A 15,621-nucleotide genomic window follows, 5' to 3' on the forward strand; every position below is an offset into this window, starting at 1 on the left:
AAACCAAATATATTTCTTTCTTATTAGGAGAGTTGATAATGGAACATTGAATGATTGTAAAGTAATAGTAGTAGAGAGCCTAACTACCTAATATATATGTATTAGAAGATGGAAAATGAAGAGTAGAGCAAGTAGGCACCCACGAATTAAATGTATTTAAAAGTCAAAATTTAGCCCTCTTTACATGTAGGATAATTAAGGAAGAAAAATGGACTTCAAATGATGATTTAATTCCAAGTGGCATAGCTGTTAAAATCCACCCACTACACCACTACCACCTCACCTACTCCACTAAACCTAACCCACTACACCACTATCACCTCCACTTCACCTACTCCACTAAACCTAACCCACTACACCACTACCACCTCACCTACTCCACTAAACCTAACCCACTACACCACTACCACCTCCACTTCACCTACTCCACCTACCACCTACTACCACCTACTCTTCTATATATAGGAATCATTGTAACATATCAATAAATCAATCAATAATACAATCAATTTATTCTCTCTCTCTCTTTTCCTATACATTAATTCTAATATTTGTTTCTCTCTCTCTTTTCCTATACATTAATTCTAACATGGTATCAGAGCAAGGTTAAAGATCTTGGTGTTCTTCGCCTTCCGGCGGGCGGCAACCTTGCCTTGACCGCCCGCCGGAGCTCAACCAATTCAAACCTCCTTCTCCCTCTCGGCACATCACTTTCTCTCTCTACAAATTTCTCCGTCCGTTTATCTCTCTACCCCTTTGTCTCTCTAAGTTTTAGGGTTTTGAGTGTGAGAGAGATGGGGCAACAGTCTTTGATCTACAGCTTCGTGGCTAGAGGAACAGTGGTTCTCGCCGAATTCACCGAATTCACTGGAAATTTCACGAGCATCGCTTCTCAGTGCCTCCAGAAACTCCCTTCCTCCAACAACAAGTTCACCTACAACTGCGATGGCCACACCTTCAACTATCTCGTCGAAGACGGCTTCACTTATTGTGTCGTCGCTGTGGAATCTGCTGGCAGACAGATTCCAATGGCATTTCTTGAACGAGTTAAGGAGGATTTCACCAAGAGATATGGTGGTGGAAAAGCTGCAACTGCTGCTGCTAATAGCCTGAATAGGGAGTTTGGACCCAAACTTAAGGAGCAGATACAGTACTGTGTGGATCATCCAGAGGAGATCAGCAAGCTTTCCAAAGTAAAGGCTCAGGTTTCAGAAGTCAAAGGAGTGATGATGGAAAATATTGAGAAGGTTTTGGATCGTGGAGAGAAGATTGAGCTTCTAGTGGATAAAACAGAGAACCTTCGCTCTCAGGCACAAGACTTCAGGACCCAGGGTACCCAAATGAGGAGGAAAATGTGGTTACAGAATATGAAGATAAAGCTTATGGTTCTTGGTATCCTCATTGCCTTAATTTTGATCATAGTTTAATTGTGCGTGGGCCAACCTTCTCCACTCATTTATTTTATTATTATTTTTTACAAATCCATACCCACTCATGCTCCCCACTAGGGGTGTGCGCGGTGCGGGTCGGTGCGGTTTAAGAGAAAAATAGAAACCGTATGGCGGGTGGCGGATTGATAAAAGTGTCACTAGAATTTGCCATTTTCCTTATCAAAAACCGGCGGTTCGGTTGGCAAATAATGGCGGATTTGCCTTGGCGGTTCGGGCGGATTGGCGGTTTATAAAAAATATAATTCAAATTACAAAACTTAAATCAAAGAGTAAAAAAAAGACGAGAGACATCGTGATGTTAAGTATCTTGCGAAACTTTCTTCTGATGCAGCAAGTGTAGCAACAACATGATAATATCAACGACTATGCCATCAGTTCATTACAAGTATCTGTGGAAGCTGCAATGATCAAATACAATACATAAAATTCCCCTCGAGCATTAATGTAATACTATATTCTAAGGTATAGAACAACAAGCAAACTTAAGTAAAAAAGAATTTTTAGAATCCTATAAAACATGATTTAATAGCGGTGCGGGTCGGTGCGGTTTGGAAGAAAAATAGAAACCGGCGGATTGATAAAAATGTCACTAGAATTTGCCATTTTTCTTACCAAAAACCGGCGGTTCGATTGACAAATAATAATGAATTTGCCTTGGCGGTGCGGTTCGGTGCGGTTTTGGCGGTTTTGGCGGTATTATGCACACCCCTACTCCCCACTATATGCTTTCTCCATTCATATATTATTTTTATTATTCTTATTCTTCAAAAAAACACAAAAAAAAAACACAAAAAAAAAAAACACAAAAAATATATATATATATATATATATATATATTTTGCCAAACACCATTACCGTTTTTCACAAATCCGTATAGAACCCATCTTTCATTTTAATTTCACATTTATTCTTATTATTTCTTTCTTTATTTTTCTTTCACCTTATTTTTAATCTTTTTCAAATTCCATTCATACCATATAGCTTTGCACACCAAACCATCTTTTATTCATCTCAGGGATCAACCCTGATCATAATTTTACAAAAAAAAAAAAAAAAAAAAAAAAAAAAATCACACAAACAACCAACCAAAAACAAAACAACCACATTCACAGGCGGGGATTTTCTTCTCTACTCTGCCGCCGGTCTCTTCTTCTTGCCTCCGTCCTGGGCGGCCCTTGACGGTGTTGCCTCCGTGTTTCCCACTCCACTGGGCACGATCACTACTCCCTGCTCCTCCACTGCAGCATATGGCGGCCCTCCAAATCGGAACATAACGGTGGCCTTCCGCTTCAGCTCCTTATTTTCCGCCTTTAGGACACTCATCTCTGCTCGCGCATCCTTATACATGCGTTGGAGCAGAGCCAGTTGGGCGTTTAACTGTTGCACCTCATTTGTCCTGCTCTGCAGCCGGTGCGACAAGTTTGTGACCGCAGTCATGGTTTCCACACATGACTTCAGAGTATACTGATTGGCCTCAATATCAGTTTGCACCGCCATTTTTTGCTCCACCGACCGCATCGGAAAGTTCAACGGAGCAAACACAGAGGTGTTTGGTTGAGGTTCACTGGCCACCGCACCAGTTCTCTCTCTTGTTGACTCATTGAGGTCGGGAAAGAGAGTGAGTAGACCACGGGATGAAGAGGCCATATTCTGGGTAGCTGAACGGGAAGAAGAGGCCATGTTTTTTGGGTTGCTGAGTGTTTCCGAGAAGGGTTGGATATAGAGTATTTACAGATTGTTTCAGAATAACAAGTTCAGAGGTTTCAGTCTGGTTTGGTTTCCTCCGCCTCCGCATTGGTTTATATTGACACTGACGACGCGGCCGACACGCCGCTCTGTCGCTCACGTGCCTCGCCGCGTCTCCGGCTCACCTTTTGATGGCTCGACGCTTTCTGTCGGGCACGACTTTTGATGAAGTGGGCGCGCCTTTTGAGGGCGCAACTTTTGATGGCACGCCTTTTTATGGATTGGGCACGCATTTTGATGGCACGTCTTTTTATGGATTGGGCACGCCTTTTGATGGCACGCCTTTTGAAAGATTGGGCACACCTTTTGAGGGTGCGACTTTTTAAGGGTCCGACAAGACTCTGTAAACTGTCCCGACATTGATTCCGGTTAGCTCCTTTATGGGTCCGACAAGACTCTGTAAACTGTCCCGACATTGATTCCGGTTAGCTCCTTCATGGGTCCGACAAGACTCTGTAAACTGTCCCGACATTGATTCCGGTTAGTTTCTACAAGGGTCCAGCAAGACTCTGTAAACTGTCACAACAACTGTCACAACATTGTCTGCTACAACGGTCCGACATGACCCCATAAACTGTCTTCTACATCGGTCTGACACCGCCATCCAGTGTCCTCTACACCGTTATGACATCACCATACAGTGTCCTCTACAACGTTATGACACCACCATCCAGTGTCTTCACCAATGGTCTGACACGACCATACAGTGTCTCCTATCCTCTTTTATTTTTATGTATTTTCTTGTTTTGTTACTCTCTCCAAACTCAAGTTGGTTAGTTTCTATCCTCCTTGAGTTTGCGGGGGCTGTTAAAATCCACCCACTACACCACTACCACCTCACCTACTCCACTAAACCTAACCCACTACACCACTATCACCTCCACTTCACCTACTCCACTAAACCTAACCCACTACACCACTACCACCTCACCTACTCCACTAAACCTAACCCACTACACCACTACCACCTCCACTTCACCTACTCCAGCTACCACCTACTACCACCTACTCTTCTATATATAGGAATCATTGTAACATATCAATAAATCAATCAATAATACAATCAATTTATTCTCTCTCTCTCTTTTCCTATACATTAATTCTAATATTTGTTTCTCTCTCTCTTTTCCTATACATTAATTCTAACAGATGGCTAGTTACATTAAAAAACAAGCAAAGAGATTCTTAGCAAATCTAAGGGAAGTCACGCACCATTTAAGAAAACTTGATGGTGGAATGAAGCGATTCAAAAAGTAATCAAAACCTAAACTTTTTGGATATGTAGGAATAATGAAATTTTAAAAGATGTAAATTAGCCAAAATATAAGCTAAGAAAGGATTTACAATTAAATTAAATTCTAAAGATGGAGAAAAATAACTAAACAAACTTGCCAAAATAAGAGAAGGAAAAAGTAGTGACCTAAACTATGTTAAGTGTAATAAGTGTAAAAATTAAAGAGTGCTAGTTACAGAAGATGAGGTTATGATATACAGAGAAATTTGGAAAAACTATTTAATGAAAACCAATTAGAATAATAACTTGATAACTCTAGTAGTAATATTAATTATTAAATTATTTTTCAAGATTGGACTAATGTAGGTAATGGAGGCTATATGAAAGCAAGAAAAGTTGTAAGACCAAATGTAATTGCTACTGAAATTTGGGAGTATTTGGTTGATGAGAGGGCGATTTGGTTGGTAATTTGTTTAATAACATCTTAAATTCTAACAAAATGTTTGATAAACCAAACCAAACCTTAAGTCTTATCAAATGGGGTTGGCTACATGAATCCTTCTTCTCTACTCAACTCTATCCAAGGCTATTTCGTTATTTAATTAAGGATATTCATATCTCTATTTACTACACTAGTCCACGTCAATCTAAGTCTACCCCTTCCCCTATCACTATCATCTACCGTCACTGTATCGCATCTCTTCACTATTACCTCTGTTGGTCTCCGTTGTATATGACCAACCCATCTCAATCTATTCTCTCTCAACTTATCTTCCATCGGTACTACTCCTACCCATTTTCGAATATACTCATTCCTAATCTTTTCTAGTCTTGCCACACATTCACCTTAACATCTTCATCTCAGCAACACTCATCTTATTTACATGTTGTTTCTTAGTTGCCCAACATTCCGTCCCATACAACTAACAAAATGTTTAATGAATTGAGAAAATGTATATTGGTTGCAATGCATAAGAACAAATGTGACACTCAAAGTTGCACCGAACTTACAAGTGTACACAAAAAACTTGAAACATTTTAAGAAAAATGAGTGAGAAATGAAGATGGATTTCAATCATAAAAAACTGATAGAATAGATTTGAAGGAACAGTTGGGAATTTCTCAAAAATATTTGATGACCCAGAGAAATATGAGGCCCATTACATACTATGAAGATATTTTTCTACTTTAGGCCTTTAATGGAAAATGCAAGGAACATAAAATATATTTAAAAAAAAAAAAGTCCCACACAATGTTTATTAACTTAGAAAAGCATAAGATAGGGTTCATAAGGAGATGATAAGGACAACTTTGGAAAAGAAAAAAGTATCAATGAGATATATTGATTTACTTAAGTACATGTACAATGGAGTCGTGACTAGACAAGAACATTAAGGAGAGAAACAAGTGAATTTCCAATAACAATAGGTTTACATCAAGATCAACACTAAGTCCTTGGCTTTTTACATTAGTTGTGGACAAACTTATTGAAACAAAGGACGTGCAGAAAAGTAAAGAGAGTGATGTGATTGGGTGTTTTCACTTATTGGTTATTTTAGCCCCAACCCAACCTGCCAAACAAAGCCATATAGTTTTAGTTGACGAAACAAAGTTTAAGCTAAAATTGTGGAGAGGATTTAGGTTAAGTAGGACTAAAACAAAATATAGCTCACATAACTTTAACTAAAAATATGGATGAAAATAGAGTAAAACTGATGGGCAAAAAATATTGAAGAGTTACTATTTTGATATCACACGAATTATTATTAAAAATACAAAGATTGAAGAGAACGTGACACATAGAATTAAAATGATATAGATGAAATGGATGGATCAAAAGTGTTGTATGATCGTACGATTTTATTAAGTTAAAGGGAAAATTTTATGGGCTTCTATAAGACTTGCTATGATATATGACATCTAATGTTGGGTGGCTAAGAAAAAAACATATTCATAAAACAAGTGTAGCTGAAACAAGAATGTTGAGATGGATGAGTAGTGTCAAAGAAAAGATAAAATAAAAAACAAATTTATTAGGAAGAAATTAGAAGTGGCACTGATGGTATATGACCATGTGTATCATAGACCAATTAATACTCCTGTAGGGAACATTGATTTGATCCACGTGGATAGTGGTAAAATCCTAGCCACCATTTTTCAAAAAAAAAATCATAGGCACTAGACACGAACAACACCATATGAACATGTTGGCAGGGCAAATGTAAAAAGAAAAAGTAAGAAAATGAAGGCGGCAAAGGCACAGTAAGGACACAATAATATACTTCTCCTTGTTACATAGACTCGCCATTTTAGGGCAACTACATGACATTGACACGAATGTGGCATACGGCTCAAACTCAACACTTTGCACATGAACACAACTATGTTGATTTGTGATTATTTTTTTCTTTTTTTGAGCAGAAATATTGAAAATCAAAACAAATACATTAAATACAATAGTAGGGATTCACTATTGAGGAGAAGAAGAAAGTAGAAGATACATTCTTCAAAAAAAGATAGTCATAATAGAGAGATACATTCTACAAGAGAAAGAATGGTACCTTTGACAAATTGATAGAGGAAGACAAGTCCCAATTTTTAGAGAGAAGGATTGAAACAAATCAATTATTGTCAAAGAAGAGAGAGAGACCATTTTTTCGAGAGGATAGTCTTGTTGTCTAGAGAAATGAAGTTTAAAATTTTTGTCTTGCTAGAGAGACCACGTGGTGAATGAAAGAATTCATGGTTTGTTCCACCAACCAATCAAATAGTCTTTGCTTCGTTTCACCAACAAAGTTTGTCGGTTATTGACCACTATGTTACATGGACTCCTTAAAATAAATCAAATGCCTATGTCGAACACCCAACAATTTCTATCGGATACTTCTTATATATTTGCCTTTAATACTATCATTACATGTATACATTGTTGTGTAATTCCTCTAAAATGAGTAAAATGTATTTTTGACATTCTGTTACACATAACACCATTTTTTCTCGCATAATATATTACAAATATAAAAACATGACCATTTTTTGCCAAGTCCGCATGTCCTCATATTTGACGTTTGATAGATCCAACCTCTAGATACGCACCCGCACCTGACACCCGTCCTTAAGTCCATGTAACATAGGTTACCATGGTTTGGTTTGCTCTATGTCCGCACTAAACCTATTTGGATTTTTTTGTAAAAGAAAGAAAGATCAACGTGCTTTGTGGGGCCCCTTATATTTTGGCTACTATGCATTTATTTACATGTCAAACTTTATCATTGTGTTTTGACCAAAATATTGTGACATTGAAAATAATAATTGGGTCAACTTTGTGACTCATGTTCCTATAAAATCTATATATACTCTTTTCAATTAGACAACATATCCATATACAACTAATTTCTGGATACTTGTATACCAAGTATATGCATATCCTTTATTAAAGATTTGATGGATCCAACCCTAGATACAAACCTGCATTCACCCTCACTCGACATCCTCACCTAAGTGCATGCAACATAGATACTACTATATTGATAAATCTTTTATGAGCAAGATATGCAATTTAATTTATTATCTAAATATTTCTTACTTAAAATTGCAAAATGTGGAGATGAGGCTCCATTTTTATTACGCATAGTCCTATGACTTACTATATGCAATTTAATTTATTATCTAACTATTTCTTACTAAATTAGCAAAATATGGAGACGAGGCTAATTGTCACCTCTTAAAATTAGCAAAATATGTTACATGTAATGATATTATTAAAGACGAGGCTAATTTTCACTCCTTAATTTATTATCTAAATATTTCTTACCAAAATTTGCAAAATGTGGATGTCTTTTCAGCACATTGTCACCTCTTAAAAACTTTTCTTCACACATCTTATTATTGCATAACTAAAAGACATCCACATGCTAGAAACGCATTATCCTATAATTATTACATTCTAATAATAAATATGACATAGTAGTCATTTCCATTACGACGACAGATGAGATCTTCCCGATCTTCATCCATGTCTTTTGTAAATGAGACCACCACATCATCATCATGAATCATTGTCATCTCATATAATGGTAAGGATATTTTAAGTTTTAGTTATTTCTTAAAATATTAGGATTTTGTCGAGTAGAATGCTCAAATAAAATCTTCTAGCAGCTTCGAACCTTGAGATAAAGGAAGGCTCGGTGGAGGGTTATTACTATTAATGACTAGGATATTAATTTTGCAAGGATATAAATCGATACAAATAAAATTTTTGTATTAATTTTGTTTATTTCCACTATGTAATAATAGAAGGAGAACGTAACTCTAGCTAGCGTTTGTCTTCCTAGTATGTAATAGTAAGGTGGGTGGAGAAAAGTACATGGGAGGTGATGATAGCTTGATTTGTATTTTAAGTGGTACATGACAGCACCACAAATACCCTAATATGTAATGCACTTTCTAATTGAATACCCATGGTAAATACCCTAATTGTCAATAAGGAACAATTAGTAAAGTGCATTACATATACAGCTGGTGTGATGATTGTCTCCATTGATGCCTGTGGTTGTTGAATCAATAGAATTTAAGTACACAATACTTCGGGTTGTTATTGGCATCAAAGATACTGGTTTGAAAAAAATTCTTAAAATATATAGTTAATATTAGTCACCCAAATCTGAGTAAAGTCACGGTGTATTCCTCTGTGCATGTTAAGGAGTTGATAGGGCTTACACAGTTTTATTCTTATCGACAATTATCAAGATTTTTTTTTTATTTTTGAGAGAGGAGAGGGGGGGGGGGGGGGTGTTGTTTAAGGTAAAATTGTCTCTTTGATGGTATAGTTTATATAGCAAACATGTTTAGTTCTTTGCCTCTTATGTTTGTGTGTGCGCGCGCGCACGTATTATCATGTATACCTTATACACATTACATATATATTTTATATATGAAATTTGATCTATTGTATAAAGCGTGAAAACTTGTTAGATGTGTAGATGTTTTTGAACTTTAACGTGTAGATGATACAAGTATAATATTAATATGTTATTTGTTTTCCAATTTCTTTTTCTTTTTTTTTTTTTTTCTTTTTTTTTTTTTTTGAGAAAGTAACATTTATATTTTGTAATCTTTTTTGTTAAGTAAACATTTATTAAAGAAGTGGTGACACAAAAGGTGGCGAAACACTGTACACAGGACGTACAGAAAGCAAAACTATCTCCTCCTACATATCTTGAGGATGTACAACTCCCCAAAAAAGTAAACAAAATGAAATAAAGAAAGTGTAAACGACTCTCTCAGCCAAAAAACTAAAGACACAAGAACAGAACCTTTCAAACAAACAATAGAACCTCTATACCATCAAAAGGCCTCCTATTTCTATCATTCCATCACAAAACACAAAAAAAAGCAGCCCCCAATGCGTTCCCAAAGCTTCCCTTAGGACAACCTGTTCTCCATGCTGAAAAGAGATCTCTGACCGAACTAGCTACACATTTTACAGTAGTTTAATGTACAGGTTTTCATTCTGTGCCTTGGTGCTCCTTTTGTAATAAAATTCATACATATTAAAATAAAAATTATACAAAAGGAACTCTGACCAACCAGGCATCATCCACTCTACACTTCCCTTTTGCAATTAGGCAATGAGATAGAGATGATTCACACTCTTTTCCACTCTCTTGCATATGCACGCAATCTAATACGAATTTTCTCCTCCTCAAGTTGTCCGAAGTTAAAATCACCTCTTGAGAAGTTGTCCAAGAAAGGAAAAGAAAGGGAAAAAAAAAATGAAAAAAAAGGCACATTAGAAGAGACCTTCGTTCTCCAATAGAAGGAAGATTCAAATACAAACAATTCTTGACTCCTCTCTGACCTAGAGTATTCTCTACCCCTTGTGCACATCCTAGAGCATCCCCAAAAGAGCTCCAATGGAATCTGCCTCCCAATCCTAAAAGGATCTCCACAAAAAAAGAGTCCAAACTACACCTGCAGAACTACGTGTAATAACAATTTTAAATTATTTTCCATTTTCTAAATTTTGTTAAGAGTAAAGAAAATGGTGGCATTGTACCATACAAAATGTTATATATGTAAATATAGTTTAAATAAGATACGTAAATACTAGATTTACATGCATAAATACTTCCACATGAATTTCAAGTTTTAATTTTCTATGTTTCTTTAAAGAAAAGAAAACACTGAAATTGTACAGAGTATGTAACTTCCTTTTAATGATTTGCAGATTTTAAATGCCACTGAATTTGATTCTTCAACAACAGCTTTGTAGATTGTTATGGCATTAGGGCTGATGATAAACCCCTAGAGGAGAATGATATAGTTGATGTATAATGTAATAATTCATTTTTTGATAAAGAAAAACATATTTAATGTGCTTGGTAGAACAAAAGTCTTTGGACTCCATAGCACCACCTTTATTTGGAAATAATGCAATAAAAGAGGTGGCTTATCCCCCTCAAATGTCCTACTACACTCATGAAATTAATGCATAAGTCATGACTTCCTCCATCAAAAAACTCAATCCGGCTTGGGCAAATGTCATTGACATCCCATCCGAACCTAGGGCCTTGTCCCCATTACAACTCTTCAGAGCTGAGCTGAGCTGACATGACAAAATTTCCTCTGAAAAAATGCCTTTCCAACCCTTCCTTCTCTACTTCTGAGATAGAAGCAACATTCAATCCATCAAGATGAGGTTTTCTATCACACTCCTCCAAGTACAAATTCTAAAATAAACAGAACTCCCTCCGCCCCAATGTCCTCTTCTCTAGATGTCTTCTCCCCAAAAATCATCAACCTTCCAATTGGTAAGAGCCCTCCTACGAGCATTTGCCATTTGATGACGGAATTGTGCTCCTATCCTATCCCCTTGAACCACAAAGACCTTGCCTTTGGTCTCCAACTAATCTCCTCCATCAGCATAATCTGCCCCACTTCCCCTTTTTCCCTTTCCTACCATAACCCCTCCTCCACCTCCTCCTCTATAAGCTCCTTTGTGTTTCTTTGGCATCAAAATCCTTAATATTAACAAGAACTCTGGCCTTTCAATGTGCTTGCTAATTAAATTCTTCCATGTTCCATATTTTAAGGTCCTCAACTAATCATAACTTGTTAGTAATGACAACACTAAGTGTACCTCGTACCTGATAATCAGTCTACTTCTTCAACACTCACCTCCATTATTAAAGAGAGAGAAATATTCTACTTTACCATAAATTTTATCCACTACTTGAGAACTGAAAATCTTTTTGCATCAAATTCAAATTAAATTCCGAACCAGCATGAGTCACTCAAAGTTTAGCCCTCTACTATATCAGTATGTCCTTCAACCTCTGCCTCTCTTCCTGCCCTTTTGAGTAGGAACACTGTATGGACATACTCCTAACCTTCAATGAATCCTCCTCCTCAAGAACCTTGTCCAAATCCCCCTCCTCTACTCCATATCCGTACTACTTTATCCCCGGGTGCTGTGACAAAATTGTTGATTCTTCCACTCAGACACACTCGTTTGATCAAGCTCAAAATGATCAAAAGGCTCATAGATAAAGGTAATCAAGCCAAATGAGTTTAGAAAACAATATATGAATATTCTTTTCTTTTCTTTCCTTTCCTTTTTTTGATAAAATAAAAGAGATGAATATTCTTGATTCTTGCCACATAAGTCCATTCCCAAAACTCCATCAAAAGGCTCTTCCCCCACTGAAGCATCTGGCCCAAGGTAGCCACCCCCTCAACCTGCCTTGAATCATGCTGATCCTTACACATTCTCGCCACTAACTCTAACCTCCCTTCCTTCCTCAAAGCCCCCTGAACCTACACCAGCTGCATCCTCCCCACCACCATTGGAACCCTCCTTAGCTAACCCCTTTGTCTGTAATACATCTCCCCTCTACACAACCTCCCCAGCAAAATCTGTCTTCACCCAATGGGAAGAAGACTGAATAACAGAAAACTCCAATATTGGCCCGACCCAAACCCTTCAAGCCTGGATCTAGTCCTAAACCACACTGGTCCTGAAGACAAACTAAGGAGGCCTCCCACCAGGTGGCCACTCAAATGGCCATGTGTACTCTAGAACTGAAACACCCACCCCAAATGGGCTATGAGAAACCCTTATAGAAGAAGAATGCATGACCTTCCTAGTATGTGGCCAACTGATTTTCTAGTATTCTTGTTAAAAAAGTTATTCATTAATTATGACTTTCTTAAATATTCACGGTATGGTTTATGTCCGATCTCACTCGTATACATGTTAATATAGTAGCCAGTATGTATGCACTATAAAGTACTTATATTCTTGTGTTTATGCATGATAAGTTAAGTGCCTTTCTTGGGGCTATTGTGCATTTTATTATGTTGGTAAATTAGTGATAAAGGTTAATCAAATGTAGAAAAGAAAAAGAAAAAAAAAAGAAGGAAAATGTCATGAGAAAACATTTTTCTTCTAAAATATATTACATTGAAACAAACAAGGCACTCAATTCCATATTTTCTTTGGCGGCATTATTTCCACCCCAAATTTCACTATGATGGTTGCATTTACACAGGTCCTGCAATAACCACACTCCAAACACTCTGAGGGTGTGTTTGGATCAAGGATTAAGAAGGGATCTGTGAAATAATAAGGGAAAAGTGAATGAAATATAAGTTAAACTTTGTTCACTTTTCTATTCTATTTTTCTTTCATTTTCCAAATCCCTCCTCTGAAACACAGGCTAAGCATACAACATAAGGCGATGCCGAATTGGGGTACACTATTTTATGTTCTTTTAATGAAAGAAATTTGTTTGAACAAATAATAGAACAGTTAAAAGATCGATCTTGTTCGGCTTCGACTCTTGTCGGCCCCTCCAGTTTGCCTCATGCAATGCAATTAAGGGTGTCATTTGATACTCGGTTTGCGCTTGCAAGATGAGCCCAAAGGACCCTGACTAGAACACTATACCCAATTATAAAAAATGAAAATAATAAAGGTCAATCTTGTTCTTTATACAAATTGCACACATAAAATCAAAGATTTGAATCTCAACTCAAAATAAACAAAGCTCATAATTCAAGGCTAAAAAATCACCAAAATATATTTATCTATGTATAAATATAAGAGAAAAAAAACCTGAGAATTTGCTCCAGAGTGAGTCGCCCTTCATTTCTCTGCATCTCTAACTGAACAGAACCATAACACTTATCCATAACAAGACACACATGACCATCCATTACCATCACACCATGAAAATTGCACACATTTCTACACCACATGGACGCTTGCCGCAACTTGTCGAGCTCTCCCAGTACCCAATCCACATCGGTCCCATCCCCAATTTTCACTCTCTTCACCGCCACCTGGTGCCCGCAGCCGCAGCCCCCACCGCCACTCAACAAACCCTTCCACACCTCCACTCCCACCCTCCTCCCCTCGCTGAATTTATGAACAAGTCTCAAATCCCGATGCCTCGCAACATCAATTCGATATCCTCCACGACCGCGGCCGCCACAACCGCCGTGGAGGCTGCGGAGGGAAGCAATTTTACCACCGTCTTCATCATCATCGTCATCGATTTCATCGTCGGTGTCGCTGAATTGAGTAGAGGAGTTGGATTGGAGGAGGGCGAGAACAGAGAAGTTTTTGGGGAGGGCGGAGACGGAGTTGCCGACGGCGGAGACGCGGCGGCACTCGGGGCAAGAGAGGGAGGTGGAGGGTGAAGCTGAGAAGATGCGAGCGAGACATTCTTTGCAGAAAGAGTGACCGCATTGAAGGGTGAGTGGGGGTCTCTGTTCGTCGTCGTAGTTGGCTTGACAGATCGAGCAGCTTAGCACCATCATCGTCTTCGATGTCATCGCCGCCTTCTTTTTCGAATTCATCTCCTCTCTCTCTCTCTCACAATTTTGATCGAATAGTGTTTTTGAGAGAAAGGTCTCTGATTCCTGCTAGAGAGGTCGGTGCGAGAGAGAGTGTGAATTTGAATACGCAAATGAAGGCCTGGAGGGAGCGCAGAGAGAGACGTGTGGAAATAAACCCGGTAAATCTGGGTAGTAGGTATGGGATTCTTTCATATATTTCATATTATCTGTGTATATTGTGTTGAGAAGTTAGATATTTTAATTAGTTATTTGATTTTTTTTAGTTATTTTTGTTTGATTAAAATAATATCTATAACTCTTGATGATTCATTTAATTTTAAGAATTTTTTTTTTTATAGATAATCAGTCTTATTGATTTTGAAAAAATAGATTTAATATATTGTTTAAAAATTAAATTTACGATTATACCTTTATTCTATTATGTTGTTTAAAAAAAAAAAATTCTTAGTGTAATATTTTAATGTAATACAAAAAAATATTTTAATGTAACACACAAAAATAACTTCTTAGTGTATTTTTTTTAAATATAACACTCTAATATAATACTCCAAAAAAACTCATTAACATAACACACACATAAAAATCCCTTACTCTAACACACACAAAAATTTCTTAGTGTACTTTTTCCAAACATAACATTTCAATATAACACTCTAAAAATACTTCTTAAGGTTCGTTTGGGATGTGAGTTGACTTTTTAACTTTTTAGCTTTTTGATTATGTAAGGATTGTTTGAGATGAACTATATAATAAGTGCACTTTTTAATTTTTTTTTGCTAAAAAAGTAGAGAAAAAAATTGTTGTTTGGGATAAATTTTTGACTTTTTACGAAAAAATTATATTAAAATATTATATAAAATATTAAATTTAAGATATTATCCTTCACTGACATGCACAGTTCAGTTAGCACTGAGCACTTGTCAATTCCCCCTGTCACAGTGCACTGTGCATTGTTTGACTTTTTTTTTTTTTTTTTTCCTTAAACAACATGAGTTGGGCATGTTTTTGCCCTTTGTGTCCTCAGCCCAATTTTCCCACCCTAATATTGTGAATAGTCTTTAGCTTAACACCACCACCTGTTACAGTCGACGACTTTTTCAGCCAATTTTCCAAATTTTTCTAACGTGTCCTTATCACCAAATAAGATCTTTCTTGGATGCAATGCATTGTGCACTCTTTATGATGGACTTTCACCAAATTTAAAGAGAGCGAGAGGGAGGGGGGGGAAATAGTATATTTTGAATGACTTTTTGACTTTTAACACACAAAAAAAAATACAAAAAGTAAAGAGAAAATGAGATAGGGGAAATAGTTGTTCGTGGAGAA

At 36.9% G+C, this 15,621-nt stretch overlaps 1 protein-coding gene and 1 pseudogene across 3 annotated transcripts in view; one reads left to right on the forward strand and one right to left on the reverse strand.

The window, feature by feature from the left end:
- The window catches only part of LOC114308256 (E3 ubiquitin-protein ligase KEG-like), a 42,098-nt gene extending 27,627 nt beyond the window's left edge, over positions 1–14,471 (reverse strand). The window contains exon 1 of one of the 2 annotated variants that reach the window (XM_082906784.1): positions 13,550–14,471. In XM_082906784.1, coding sequence (XP_082762910.1) covers positions 13,550–14,295 — 746 coding nt within the window. In that variant the 5' untranslated portion in view covers positions 14,296–14,471. The remainder of the gene's footprint in view (positions 1–13,549) is intronic. The other variant, XM_082906783.1, reaches the window with a different exon arrangement.
- On the forward strand, positions 252–1,452 carry LOC145807400 (vesicle-associated membrane protein 721 pseudogene; annotated as a pseudogene). Its single transcript, XR_014350456.1, has one exon. The product of XR_014350456.1 is annotated as a vesicle-associated membrane protein 721 pseudogene (transcript).
- Positions 14,472–15,621: the final 1,150 nt, after the last annotated feature.

The sequence above is a fragment of the Camellia sinensis genome, chromosome 14 (genome assembly GCF_055761805.1).
Source record: "Camellia sinensis isolate YWXY chromosome 14, ASM5576180v1, whole genome shotgun sequence".
NCBI classification, from domain to species: Eukaryota; Viridiplantae; Streptophyta; class Magnoliopsida; order Ericales; family Theaceae; genus Camellia; species Camellia sinensis.